The sequence below is a fragment of the Carassius auratus genome, chromosome 10 (assembly GCF_003368295.1).
Source record: "Carassius auratus strain Wakin chromosome 10, ASM336829v1, whole genome shotgun sequence".
NCBI lineage: Eukaryota > Metazoa > Chordata > Actinopteri > Cypriniformes > Cyprinidae > Carassius > Carassius auratus.
In genome coordinates this window covers 13,908,735-13,921,949 of record NC_039252.1, presented here as the reverse complement: position 1 = coordinate 13,921,949, position 13,215 = coordinate 13,908,735, and the positions used below count along the sequence as shown (strand labels likewise).

The window sequence follows — 13,215 nt, the reverse complement described above, 5'->3', positions numbered from 1 at the left end:
GCATGGTTGCAACTCCAGAGTGGTGTAAATTCATGACAGTGTAAGAAGGAGATATCTTTTGCAGTTGCTATTGTTACTTATGGATTACTTATGGTTACTTAAGGGTGTGATCATGCCCTCCTCACCCAATACTTTGGATCATCAGCCTCTCCTCTTCAGGCCCCATCTGTACGATGAGCAGGGAGCGGATCTGTCCCAGACACTCCAGTAGCTCCATTGTGTCTTGCACAGACACTGCACTGATAGTGTAGGCTTTGGGCAATGCTCGGATGAGCTCACCCAGGGCATCGTACTGTCTGTGTAGCAGACTGAACATGAGCCGCACCAGCTCAGGGTTCTGAATGAAAGACTCCTGAGCCCAGTGGATCATGGTGTGGGAAATCAGCTCCTGCAGAGTACCTGTGACACAAGAGCAAAGGTTCATGTAATTACATTATGGGGAAAAAAGGGACTTTGAAGTCTAATATGAAGTAAAAGACTTTTACTGGGTTTTTTATCTTCTTCGGGTTCAGGCTCAGCCTCCGGCTTCTTTTGCAAGCTCTTAACTTTCTTCACTAGTCTCAAGAGGCGCCCACGCAGAGAGGTGTCCAACTCCTCTTCCTGCTCTTCCTCTTCAATATGAACACCTTTAATAGAGGAGGAGAATACATGTGACGCCCTACATCAGCGCTATTCAATTGGAGACCCGCCGGCCGAATACTGCCTGCCAATCATCTTCATCTGGCCCGAGGAAGAATATGCAGGTCGCAAATATGCCTTATAATGATTTTGCACTGATTAGTTTGTCCACAAGGTGTCAACACTGGCACAGGCCAGCCAAAAAAAGAAAAGGAAGAAACGCAACAACAAACCTACCGGAGACCGCAACATCAATAGACGGGCAGCACTGACAATGTGAGGGAGTTATGAGATATCTACCACATCTCTAGTTTAAAGGGGTTTAGAGACAGTTTTATCGATGATAATTTGATGAGGTCAATGATGAGTGCTGACACTGGACGAAGGTTATCAAAGGAAGTAGCCTATAATTTGAAAGTCTGAGAAAAAAAAGTTCAGAATCCTTCAACTTTATGCAAATGAAGAGCGACTTGTGGGAGAGATAGCCAATAGGAAAGAAGACAGCAAAGCTCATGTGATAGTTCTCCTCTCAGCCGTAGGTAAACATACGCAATGGAAAAAACAGGCTCCGTTTCTCATAGATTTTTGTTTGTATGTACATACAAAGTGTGAGCGCAGCAAACCAATCACAACACATTTAGTTTTTTGGAAGGCGGGCCTAGATCAAACCTTGAACTAATTGAGCTGTTTGTGCCAGACTGGGGACAAAGATATTGCAATAATGTAAATTATGTGAAAATAATGTGTTTTAGAACCACCAAGCATGAGAACATGTTCTTGTACATCCCCAAAACAAAATCAAGACTTTGTAAAACAACATAATAGGACCCCCTTAATCCTTATATGAAACATTTCAGAGTATATGTTCTTTGAACAGGGTTTAGTCTGTGTGGATAAACTGACCACAGTGAGCCAAAAGGTCATGGTGAAATGACAGCAGGTCATTCCGGACTTCCTCAGGAACGGGGCAAACATCCTCCTCTGGAGAGTTCTTAAAGCTCATCAACATGTTCACCTGAATAAACAGTGTAAGTGTAAATTATAGCTCTTTTTTCCATGGCGAGAAAAAGCAGCCTTGGAATGAATATATATATATAAAAGCTAAAAAAGCTGATATATATATATAAATAACATTTTTAGCTTTATATATACCAAAGCTGCATTGTCTCTCCAGAGCGGCTGAACAGTACCTGTTCCTGTGGAGGGGAGCGGAATTCGCGGGTCTTGCGGGCTGTTTCTGCGGCACTCATCGTGAAGGCCAGCATGAGCTCATTATAACGCTGTCTCTGATTGGTCTGCACCTGGTTGACAAACCTGTCTGAGAAAGCAATGATGGCTTCCACTCTGTGACGTAGCTCACAGTCACAGAAATATTGCAGGAGTGTACACATCTAAGGATAAGAAAGATAAAAAAAAGAAAGAAAATTAGGGGAAATTATACTAATATATATGAAAGTCTTCAATCAATAGTACTTCACCTGAAGTTTAACAGACTCAGGAAGCTTCATGTGCAGCAGTCCTTCTCCCACATCCTCCTCTTCCTTTGTTTCTGTCTCTGCTGCACCAGTTTCTTTCTCAACTTCTTCATCTGTTATTTTCTCTCTATCCATTTTTTCTGCAGCATGTTCTTCCTCCTTCCCTTCTTTTCCTGAACTCATTTCATATTCCTCTTCCTCAGGTTCGAGCTCATCCTCCTCCTCTTCTTCAAGCTCTTCTTCCTCTTCCTCTCCCATTCCTTCATCCAGTAGCTCTCTCTTATTTTCACCCTCTACTTCCCCCTCTTCCACTTTAACCTCCATTCCTTCCTCTTTGTAGACCAGCTGTTGTTCGGCATCGCCAGTTTTGGCAGCCTCCAGTTCTTCAGCTGGGTTCTCGCCATCACTGAAGACCGATGGTTCGATTAGCTTCAGGATGTGCTTGACGTCACTGTCATCAAACACGCCCATTATTAGCAAGGTGCTGATGAGTTTCAGAATGGGCACGAAGTGGAATTCAACGCTGCCACCTACTGGATCTCGCATGGCCTGCCCACCGTCCTGCACGGCTTCTGTAAGCATGCTGAGGGCATGGTCTTTAAGCATCTACAGTACAGAAAGACAAAACAAGGTAGCAAAGAGAAATTAAGATGCAAATTTTGTGTCAGTCTTTACAACCAGACACAAATTTCATTCTCACCTACCTGCAGAGGTAAAATGGGACTGAGGGTGTAAAGGTCTGCATTAGTACCCACAAATCCAGTTGGGGCAAAATGTAGTTTGGGGCGTAGACAGGTGGTTAGCCCAACACCAGGAAGCGCATGGGCCTTCTCAGTATCTGAATAGAGGGTGATGCTACGTGTTTCATCCGTCATGGGCACAATGAACTCTTTATTAGTCATGAGACGGTTGCGCTTGGCAGACTCGAGGTGCATGGAGATAAGCAAGTCGTAGTAGCCGCTGCGGATGGGGCCGGGAAGGTAGGTGTTTTCAATGGCGTAAAAGAGCTGCGATTCGTCAACATGGCTGCAAAGGGCGTGAGCGACACGGTTGTTGCCCAGAGCGCACACCGAACCGTACAGTTTCAGTGTGTGGTAATGGAACTTCATTAGGTTGGTGCACTCCGACAGTTCCAGGATGTCAATGCACCTGGAGAAGAGAGAAAAGTTACATTTTCCATAGCACACTGAATTCTTTTATTTAAAAGGGTCAAGTATTTTTTTCTAATTTCTAATATAATAACCAGGTACTATTTCCATACTAAATGTAATACCTGTTTTCTTCTGGAATGTGCAGCGCCATCATAATAAGAGGTTCCATGCACTGCACTTTCCAGCCCTGCCTCTCACTCACACGGCCAGTTTCAGGAGCCAAAAAGTGATTGGGCATCCGGCTCCAAATGACAGGTGTTAATATCTGGACATCCAACCTGGGAGGACACTGAGGGACCGGGTTCTTATGGTCGCTACGGAACATGGCTGCAGAGATGGGCATAATGTTCTGGATATAGAAAGGAAAAGGAGAATAAGAATAAAAAACAATTTACATTAAAAATCACTGTATAATGTTTGTACAACAAAATGAAATTTTTAGCATGGGATAGTGACCTTTAATTTGCCGAGTTCCACCTGTAACATGTTCTGGCTTGATGGCAAACAAAAGACAGCAGGGAAGAGCTTAGTATTGGGTTCCACCTGAAACACAGAGAAAGAGCTTAATGTCACATTAAATGGACATAAAATTAGAGGTGCACGATAAATATCGGCAGATAATTAATACGCATAATACGCATATTAAGTAAAGCTCAACAAGGATTTGCGCAGCTTATCAGTTAACATCGGCTCTTTACAGTAACAGCTGCTCTACGTGAAATCACGCACTTGATGGAATTTACCACTGATTAGATAACCGGCTTTACTGACGAGGTGTGTATTCATTATCGGCCGATATTTTTCGTGCACCCCTACATAAAATGATGGTGCTATTTAGTATTTGTAAAATAAATTAGTAAATTATAAATTTTTATTAATTTTATATTATATAGCACTTGAAAAACTGTTGCAAACACGTAGTCATGTAATTTAAACTACTTCACTCTGACCACTTTCTCTCACCTGGTAGAAGGCATTGATCTCTTTCCCATTGGCTGTAAAGGTCATCAGTCCTGTGTCCAGGTCCACCAAGCAGCCAATCACAAAATCCTCCTGGCTGATGCGTGTTTGCTGTGAGCTGCTGAACTCTCCTCCCCAAACCATGTAGCAATTGCTCCGTTTTACACTGAGGAAAGCAGAGTAAAGTGATATGAAATGGCTTAAGTTAAGCCTGGGTCATTGCTCATGTATGCCTATTCTGGTGGGAAATGTACGGAAGTATGTAGCAGCATGAATGGTCTTACCTGTCATGAATGTTGCCTTTATCGTCCCCAACAGTAACAGTTACATTTCTGACTTTACCCAGATCAAAATGTGGGTCATACTGGTGGTAGTCAGGAGTAACCCACCCTACCCATACTCCACTGGGCTCCTGTCCGGCAAACACCCGGACTGAATAATAATACTGGTGGAAAGAAAATAAGCTTTTATTATACATGACAACATTGACAAGGATCAAAGCATTATTTAAATGAATTCTGCAAGTGATGCAAAGATATTTAGTAAGCAAAAGATTATAAAATTTCATCCATACAGTCGTTGTGTTAGAGATAATTTCAGTATCGTCTCGATCATCTGGGACAACGTCCTCCATCAGACGAGGCACTGCTGGAACCACTGGTGGTGGGGCAATAAATGCTGCCTTTTTTGCCATAGAAAAAAACCTGGAAATCACGGATACTTTGTCATTTCATAAACAAGAGAGAGAATTACAAACCTCTCATTGACTTTATATTCTCTCACCCTCTCTTTTTGCTCTTCTCTGTGGTGGTGTCTTTCTCATTCTCGCCCTCTTTGTTGCCAGGAAGCTCTTTAGGGACAGATGGCTCTTTTTCTTTCTCGTCTTGCTCCTTACGAGTGGCTGATTTCTTCAGGAGCTCAAATTCAGATTCAGGGTCCACCTCAAGGGCCTCATCCTCAGGGATAGTGAGGGTTCGGGTGAGGGGGGAAGCTCCCACTGGCACTTTGAAGGTTTCATGGAATTCGATTGGCATGCTGAGTCTAAAGAACAGAAGGTCTGTGTTGGCATTCTGAGACCCAAATGTCCTATGGTTCAGTTTCAGACAAGGGGCGCTATCCACTGTTCCATCCACACGGTAAACCTGTTGGAGCAATTAAAGACAAGTGTCAGAGACAGTGTTATTTTTAGCTTTTTTAGCGTATATTAATACTTGGAAGAATATTTAATATGTTCATTTTTCATTTTAAATTTTGTTTAAGTTATAGTAATTGTCATGTATTATTATTATTTTTTATATATCCAATTTAGCTTTTTATTTCGATTTCTGTTTCAGGTTTAATCACTTTAGTACTTTATCTTATTTCAGTTATTTGCAATATTATCCACAACATTTTTGATTTTCATTAAAGTTTTTCATCTAATTTTCATAATTTATTTTATTTCAGCTTTGATTTAATGAATGAAGATGATTTTTAATAGTTTTAGTTTAACTTAACATCACTTGATTGACAAAAGGAAAGACCTGCAGCTGAGATTCACATTAATTAATAAGGCATTTTCAGAGCATTTTTACCTCAATATGAGGATGGTCTGTTGGCACAGGCACAAACTGGGGCAAGCTCTTGCTGAACCACATGGTAATATCTCTCTTCATGTTGATGGCAAAAGGCTCAAAACCTTCCTGCAGGCCGCAGATTGTGAAGTAACGCAGGCTGCTCACATTCTGCCCAAGGTTAATACGGCCAACCTGAGACAGCCCCAGACTGCACACAGGGATGAAGCCTGCTCAGGAGAACAACGGACATATTATTAAATGTCACAGCAACTAATGTCTCAATCTTATTCCTCTTCATGACTCTCACCTTCTCCGATCTCAATGTCTTTGAAGGCCATCTCAGACCCAGAGTCACTGATAAGCATTTCTCCATTCAGAGTAAACATGATGATCTGCTCCGTCAGGTCAATCATGCAGCCCACCACGTCACCAGACTGCCATTGCCGGCCAAACGGCTCATTTCCTATATGCCAACGCTGAGCCTAGGGTTCAAAATCAGATATATTATATTATACAGTACTCTTCAGTTTCATTTTTAAAGATATTTATATTTTACTCTACATTAAATTGGTCAAAAGTGACAGTAAAAACATTAGGTGCAATTAACAACAGTAGAAAGTTCTTAAAACAAAGAAGCCCCTAAGAATGCTAAATTTTTCCATTAAAGTACCTTGAACCCATTGAAGACATAGGCCAGGTCATCTGACCCCAAATCTCTGTCAGCATGGACGCTTGGTCTTGCCCACCCAACTCTCATCTCTCCCAATGTTACCGCCTCAAACTCAAAGTACCATTTGCCTTGGGTTACAGCGTAGGATTTCTCTGCCCTGAACACACGGATCTTATCACTCCGACCACTGCCAGCCCCATGGCCACCTAAAATAGAGACTAATAGTTTACAAATACAAAATTCATTGTATGATTTTAAGTTCCCTTTGAAGAGGTTGATTTGGTAAATGACTAGATGGACAGACTCACTGCTCTCCTGGTCAGGTGGCTCAATATTGTAGCCATAGCCAATCAGAGTGCGTACAGCGGCACATACACTGTCACGATTGGTCTTTTTCGTCTTTTCATCCAGTAGATTGTACGGCACAAGACGGGGGTTGCGCTTGTTCACAATGTCCTAAAACAAATCAGAAACAGATGCAGCAAGACCTACAGTGAAGATCAGGTATTAAAATGCTAACCTCATAAAAAAAAATCTAGATTTATAATTATTATTGTATATCTTAACATTTTCAAAAGATTTTAGGAAAGAGTATTTCTGTCAGAAAATTGTTAAAGACGAGTTCCGAAGAACAAAAACAAGAAAAAAAAATCTGAAAAATGGAAAATCTGAAAAAAAGACTTGTAAAGGATAAGCCATGCTCTAGATGCATTTGTGCTTTTCCTTATTTTTATCTTTTGTTATATTTTGTTGCTCCTGAAAAAAGCGTGCAGCCCTACCTGAATAATGCTGTAAGTCCATCCTTGATGAACACGGTCTCGAGCCCAGACGTTGTGTCCATTTTCAGCCAGTCTTTCCACAAGTGTGTTCTGATTCGGTGTCAGTTTTACATGGTTGAGGTCCAGAGGAGCAGGTTTGTATCCATTACTTTGCATATATCTAAGAATTAAAAAAAAAAAAAGTAATTTAAATTTAGACTTTCTTTTAATTTTTTTTTTTTTTTACATGTTTAATCCTGTTCAAAAGTTTGAATTTCGGTAAGTATCTTATGCTCATAGAGGCTGATTTTTTTTTTTCAATCAAAAACTACTGTGAAACATTATTACAATTAAATATAACTTTTAAATTCTTACATTTAATTAATTCCTGTGATTCCAAAGCTGAATTTTCAATTCTTCAGTGTCACATGATCTTTCAGAAATCATTCTAATATGCTGATTTGATGTTGAAAACAGCCATACTGTTTAATACCTTTGCAGAAACAAAGATTTTTTTTCAGGATTCTTTGATGAATAATAAAATAATTTAACTGAAACAATTTTCTAAAACAATGTAATAGTCCTACCTTTTTGATTTTGATAACATTTAACAATCTTGCTGTAATATTAAAGGATTTATTTCTTTCAAAAAAATAATAATGTATTTAATTATACATTTTTGAGCAAAAGCAATTGAGACTTCATTAATCATATTCATGATTAGTGGTTATCAGAATATTCTATAGTACTGACGTTTTAGGAAGTTTGATTTTCTTCAAGTTCTCCTCTGCTTTTTCGTCACCCATTCCAACGTGACATCCTAAAGCCAGAAGAGTCCTATACAACACAGAGAAACAGGGATTAATTAACCAGACAGAAACAAACATGTCAAATCTCAGTATTTCACTCACTTCAGTGTCTCTCCGGACATTGCCAAGTTGTAGTTCTTCTCAGGCTCTGGGAGGCTCTGGAAATCCACTAGACATGGATGCAGCTTTTTGTTGTCATCACGAAACTAAAAGAGTGTAGACAGCAGAATTACAGTATTGAGTTATTGACTTCATACAGAGACAAATCAACAAAAAGACAGATTATTTATATATTAAATATGTTTATTGTGCACATAGTATTTTAATGATATATTTATTTTATGTAGTCATAGACTGACCGGTCCATAGGTCCAGCCCTGCTCAATTCGAGTGACGGCCCATAGCTCATGGCTGTTCTCAGCCAGTCTCTCTCTAATCCGCTCTAGATGAGGAGGAAGCACAATCTGCAGAAATAATTTAGATAGCAAAATCAGTAGATCTCACTTTATTAATATATTTATTTAGCTACATTTTATGAAATCCTACCTGCACTGTGTCCACCGGGCAAGGAGTGAAGGCAGTGTGGGAAAGAGACTGGGTCGGACCCAAAAGGTTCCGGACCCCATCGAAGTCATGCTTGTACTCTTTAATGGGCTCAATATGCAGTTTATCTCTGGGCAGAACTGCCTCATAGCATGGGGCGTAACCAGGAGGAGGAAGGAATTTAAAGTCTCCATGCCGTCCACCAAGTAGAAACCGAACTCTGTGGAACGCATTTTTGAATTTGTCCCATTAAGTCAGGTCTAATTCTGCTCTCTGAGGTCCACTTTCCTGCTGAGTTTAGCAGCATCTCACATGCCTGGAAGTTTCTAGTGATCCTAACGACTCTGATTAGCTGGTTCAACAGTGTTTAATAAAGGCTAGAGCTAAACTCTTCTGGATAGCGGCCCTCCAAGAACAGAACTGGAGATTCAAAGTTAACATTGTTGTGTTGAAATGAAAAGCTTGGCTCTTACTTTATCCCAGCTGAGAAGCTGACCGCAGGGAAAAAGAGACCGTCCAGGTTAAAGTTCTCGAACATGCCTTGAACGGGATGTCCATTGATCCGGAAGGAGATGCTAGGAACGCTCAGATCCAAACAGCAGCTCACCACATCTCCAGCCGCGAGAATGTGTGGATTTGATGAGGCCACCTGACGTAGTACGCGACCTGACGAGAGCATAATGTTCTAGATGACCGCAGTGGGATATCAGTGTGCTGGAACAGATGAAGGAGGGTAATCCTCACCTGTCCACAGATGTAGCCCATCAAAGCCATATGAGTAAAGATCATCTCCAACTCCATTGCTTCCCCATCCCTCTCCTCCTCCAGGGTAAGGGCTGTAACCCTCGGTCAAAGCCCAGCCAACACGAAGGTGACATGGCTGAGCAGTCAAGAATGACTCCACATGGTCTACAATTAACTCGTAGTACCACTTCTTATATTGTGTAGAGCCTTCACATGTGCCCAGAAAAATGTTGGGTCTCATACTGCAAAACATCAAACATGAGCTCCAGATGCCAAACAAACTAATCTACATAGCTCTTTTACGATGTATTATTTGGTTTGTAGTCAGACCTGGTGACATAATTGATAATGTTGGTCTGCAGGAGGAGATCACGCCCTGGAAGCAGATTCTCAGTGATCAGATTCTGATTGGACCTCACGGCAACACCATTACACACGCATAAAGAGCAGAGGACATCTAGAACCTACAATGAAAAGTCACAACAGAGCAGATACGACTGAAGGATGCAGTCCAGAAAAGTTTCAATCTTGATTACGAAGAGAGATCAACCTTGTGATTGCGTCCATGTTTGTCCAAAAGTGCAATGATAGATTTGATGTGGTTCTCCTGGATGATGTTGAGCACCTCAGGGCTTTCAATAAGGATACAATACAGCACCTCCAGAATGCCTGCCAGTTAAAATATGCACATTTACACAACCGTTTAAAAGACATTTTTAAGAAAAAAATATTTTCAATCAGGAAGGACACATTATATTGATCCAGTGTTAAAGTACAGACATTCTATATCAAATAAAGGTTTTTGAACTTTCTATTTATTAAAGAATAATAAAAAGCTTTTAAATAAATCTCAACGGCCTCTGTTTTTAAATCAATTATGGCTTCCTACCTGAGGATGCCTCTAAACGGTCCAGTTTGCTGACCAACCAGTCAAGATTATCACAAAACAAAGCACAGTTTGACCTGTTTCCTCTGATCAGAGATGCTATAGGAGAAAAAAAAAATGTAAGGGCTTTGCATTTTTCTAAAAACACTGAAAACAGTGTGGCTAAACATGCATTACATGGTATAATCATTAGTAAACGCAACCATACCCAACAGCTCATAAAATAAGTTGACTATCTCTTTCCAGTACTCAGCTGCTTCCTCCCCGGCAAATTCTGAGAAGTGGGCTGAAGTGTTGTAGACATTCAGCCGATCAACACAGTCCAGTACAAGGCTGATCATGCCCTGTGCAACAAAGCAGACCTTGGTAACTATGTGCGTATGTTTTTGTAAATGTTAAAGACAATATAGGATTTAGTGTAAATGAAATTATACAGTATATATTTGCCAGCATGTCTAACCTCCTCTTGGAATAGATTCTGTCGGTTCCTTAAGGAGCGCAGTTTGGTCTGCTTCTCTTCATGTTCCAGCTCCTCCTCTGGAGGTCGGAAATAGAAAATGAGATCCTGCAAGGACAGAACCACGGCATCTAGAGGCAAAGACGGAGGTGATGTGCCTGGAGATTTACTCTTCCCTCTCAGAGAGTCCAGACCCCTGTCAGACAACACAAATTAACAAATACATATTTATATTTAGCCTTGATTTAAAAAAAAAACAATTTTTCAGCACAAGCCTATCTATCTGGTCTCCAAGTCTGGCTAAGCTGGTCTGTTTTGATGGTGTTTGGGTACTTTTTTTCTTTCATCCTAGAAGACCAGACTAAACCACTATAAGCTGGTTTAAGAAAGGATTTTTCTTACTTAATGAACTGAGTGAAAAGTCCTGTTGTGCTATAGATCATTCTAGCAGCCTGGGATTCTGCTGTTTGAGAACGCGCCACAGTCAGAGCATCATCCATGTGACCCTCCTGATGAAGTATAGCCTAAGAAAAAGAAGCACACATGTTAGCACTGGTGAAATCTCTGAATTGTGCATTCTTAGGCCTGACTAGAGTGAATTTACATTGCTGTTTTTCTTTTTTTGGAAAAGAGTCTCTTATGATCTCCGAGTATGCATTTATTTAATACAGTAAAACAGCAATAATGTGATTAATATTTGTACCTTCCTTTTCAATGGCCCCAGCCGAGCAGATTTGGCATCCACCGAGGCATATGTAAGCCATAAGCTGGTAGAGACATGCTGCACAAAGCACATGGACTCTCCATACTTGATCTCTGGGATCCCCATTCCCTCCACATCACGTTTCTGAGCCACCTCCGTCTTCTCCTACTCATTCACATGATGTTTGACGTCAAAGATTGATAGAAAATATTTTCAAAAGGCCAGCCTCCCAGAGACTAATGTATGAAGCTGAGAGCGGTATACAAACCTTTGAAGCACGAAAGCAGAAAGCGGAGTTCTTTGTATTGGCTTTTTCCGCATCCACAAGCAGGAGTCCTTTCTCTTCATCCAGACACAGATACCTGCCTGTGGTGATGTGACGCACTCTGAAGGATTGACCCCACTTCATGTGGCTACCACTCCACCTGTGTACAGGTTGAACATCAGCTCAAAGAAAGAAAGAAAAAAAGTATATTTTTGTTAAGGCTCTTGATGTATACAAATAGCACCAACCCAATGCGAAGAGGCTCCAGCCTCCACAGAGATCTGGCGTGGCTGCACACGGCTCCACCTTCATAGTGTGCATTTCTGAAAAATCATGAAAAACAAGAAACGATTGACTGTGATGCATGTTTTCACTGAAAAAAAATACATTAAATTGTTTACATTACATTAGCGTATGGTTTTATATCTCACCGTCTCTGGTCATCGCCCTGGTCAGCAGCAGGAATTGTTAAACATTCATCCATGTGCCCGTGGAAAAGACGCAGAACATGCCCTCCAGTCAGATACCCTGCACAAAGGGAACATCACAAAATACTGCATTACATTTGTTGTAAATACAACGAAATTGGTAATCTCCGTAATGCATATCAATATTAGTTGCTTACCCTCTGCAAGCTCACAGCCAGAACAGACTGGGTTCATGTTCCAAAGAGTTTGCATAAAAGAAGCATCCACCATGAGGTCTCCACTGGCATAGGAAAGGTGCTGTTGATGGGACAAATTTTTAAAGGTAAACTAAAAGTGAGACTGTGCTGACTACATACAGTGGAGATGAGCATTACCAGATATCTTTCAGAAGACACGCTAACCAGGATGAGATCATCGCCCACCCTGACCTTTTCACCCTCTGACCTCTGCTTGGATGCAGGGTGAATGGTCCACCAACAAGCCTCGCCTAAATGAAGATATGGACCTCTTTTAATCAGAGTTCCCTTTTGTATATTTACAAGTACGTTTGTGATAATGATCCACCAGAAATCAGACACCTGTCGACTCCTCACGCAAGCCCACGTCAAAGGCCAGCTTGTCTGTGAGGGACCTTGATGTCGTCAAACAGCTGAGGTACTGCGTCATGCAAAGAGATGTCAATCAGTAAAAACAGACAGGCTGAATGACTCTTTCACTGTAGTGATGATCTAGTAATGTATATGTGTATTCAGATTGACCCACCATGCTAGAGTGAGTGTGTCGGAGCAGGATGGCGTGGCCATACAACAGCGTGCGGTGGCCTCCTCCTTGTGAAGACTTGGAAGAAGGGGGAAAAACATGACTATATACAATTCAAAAGATGTATAAACATCTATATGCCTCTCTGTCGTTACTTTTCAAACTCCAACAAGACCAGTTTTTTGGACACACTAATAAACAAAAGATTAATACAACATTAAGGTGAGTAAAGACAAGGACACTCTGACAGTGTTTAGCATCACAATGACTATGCGGCTATATTAGAAACACAGCAATAAGAATAAGCTAAATTCAAGGAACATTTCGAGGTACAAAGAGAAACCTACCCATTTATCCAAATCGACTGCCTAAAACAGGCAAAAGAAGAGGAGGACTCAAACATTTTAAGGTTACAAATATGTACACTTTTATG

At 40.9% G+C, this 13,215-nt stretch overlaps 1 protein-coding gene across 2 annotated transcripts in view; it reads right to left on the bottom strand.

Annotated features, from left to right (window-relative positions):
• Window positions 1–13,215, bottom strand: part of LOC113109947 (ryanodine receptor 1-like) — a 51,973-nt gene that overhangs the window by 35,140 nt on the left and 3,618 nt on the right. For both annotated transcript variants that reach the window (XM_026273849.1, XM_026273850.1), the window contains exons 4-41: window positions 13,130–13,150; window positions 12,786–12,860; window positions 12,602–12,680; window positions 12,398–12,510; window positions 12,221–12,320; window positions 12,027–12,123; window positions 11,844–11,918; window positions 11,599–11,755; window positions 11,331–11,495; window positions 11,030–11,151; window positions 10,631–10,823; window positions 10,379–10,514; window positions 10,174–10,269; window positions 9,835–9,953; window positions 9,615–9,748; window positions 9,285–9,526; window positions 9,014–9,206; window positions 8,544–8,760; window positions 8,357–8,461; window positions 8,100–8,203; window positions 7,942–8,025; window positions 7,210–7,369; window positions 6,739–6,886; window positions 6,431–6,636; window positions 6,068–6,242; window positions 5,779–5,987; window positions 4,988–5,346; window positions 4,779–4,908; window positions 4,489–4,649; window positions 4,208–4,370; window positions 3,701–3,787; window positions 3,367–3,593; window positions 2,798–3,242; window positions 2,097–2,699; window positions 1,809–2,009; window positions 1,522–1,633; window positions 486–626; window positions 126–399 (exon numbers count right to left, since the gene is read on the bottom strand). In XM_026273849.1, the coding sequence (XP_026129634.1) occupies window positions 126–399; window positions 486–626; window positions 1,522–1,633; window positions 1,809–2,009; window positions 2,097–2,699; window positions 2,798–3,242; window positions 3,367–3,593; window positions 3,701–3,787; window positions 4,208–4,370; window positions 4,489–4,649; window positions 4,779–4,908; window positions 4,988–5,346; window positions 5,779–5,987; window positions 6,068–6,242; window positions 6,431–6,636; window positions 6,739–6,886; window positions 7,210–7,369; window positions 7,942–8,025; window positions 8,100–8,203; window positions 8,357–8,461; window positions 8,544–8,760; window positions 9,014–9,206; window positions 9,285–9,526; window positions 9,615–9,748; window positions 9,835–9,953; window positions 10,174–10,269; window positions 10,379–10,514; window positions 10,631–10,823; window positions 11,030–11,151; window positions 11,331–11,495; window positions 11,599–11,755; window positions 11,844–11,918; window positions 12,027–12,123; window positions 12,221–12,320; window positions 12,398–12,510; window positions 12,602–12,680; window positions 12,786–12,860; window positions 13,130–13,150 (6,428 nt within the window). The remainder of the gene's footprint in view (window positions 1–125; window positions 400–485; window positions 627–1,521; window positions 1,634–1,808; window positions 2,010–2,096; window positions 2,700–2,797; window positions 3,243–3,366; window positions 3,594–3,700; window positions 3,788–4,207; window positions 4,371–4,488; window positions 4,650–4,778; window positions 4,909–4,987; window positions 5,347–5,778; window positions 5,988–6,067; window positions 6,243–6,430; window positions 6,637–6,738; window positions 6,887–7,209; window positions 7,370–7,941; window positions 8,026–8,099; window positions 8,204–8,356; window positions 8,462–8,543; window positions 8,761–9,013; window positions 9,207–9,284; window positions 9,527–9,614; window positions 9,749–9,834; window positions 9,954–10,173; window positions 10,270–10,378; window positions 10,515–10,630; window positions 10,824–11,029; window positions 11,152–11,330; window positions 11,496–11,598; window positions 11,756–11,843; window positions 11,919–12,026; window positions 12,124–12,220; window positions 12,321–12,397; window positions 12,511–12,601; window positions 12,681–12,785; window positions 12,861–13,129; window positions 13,151–13,215) is intronic.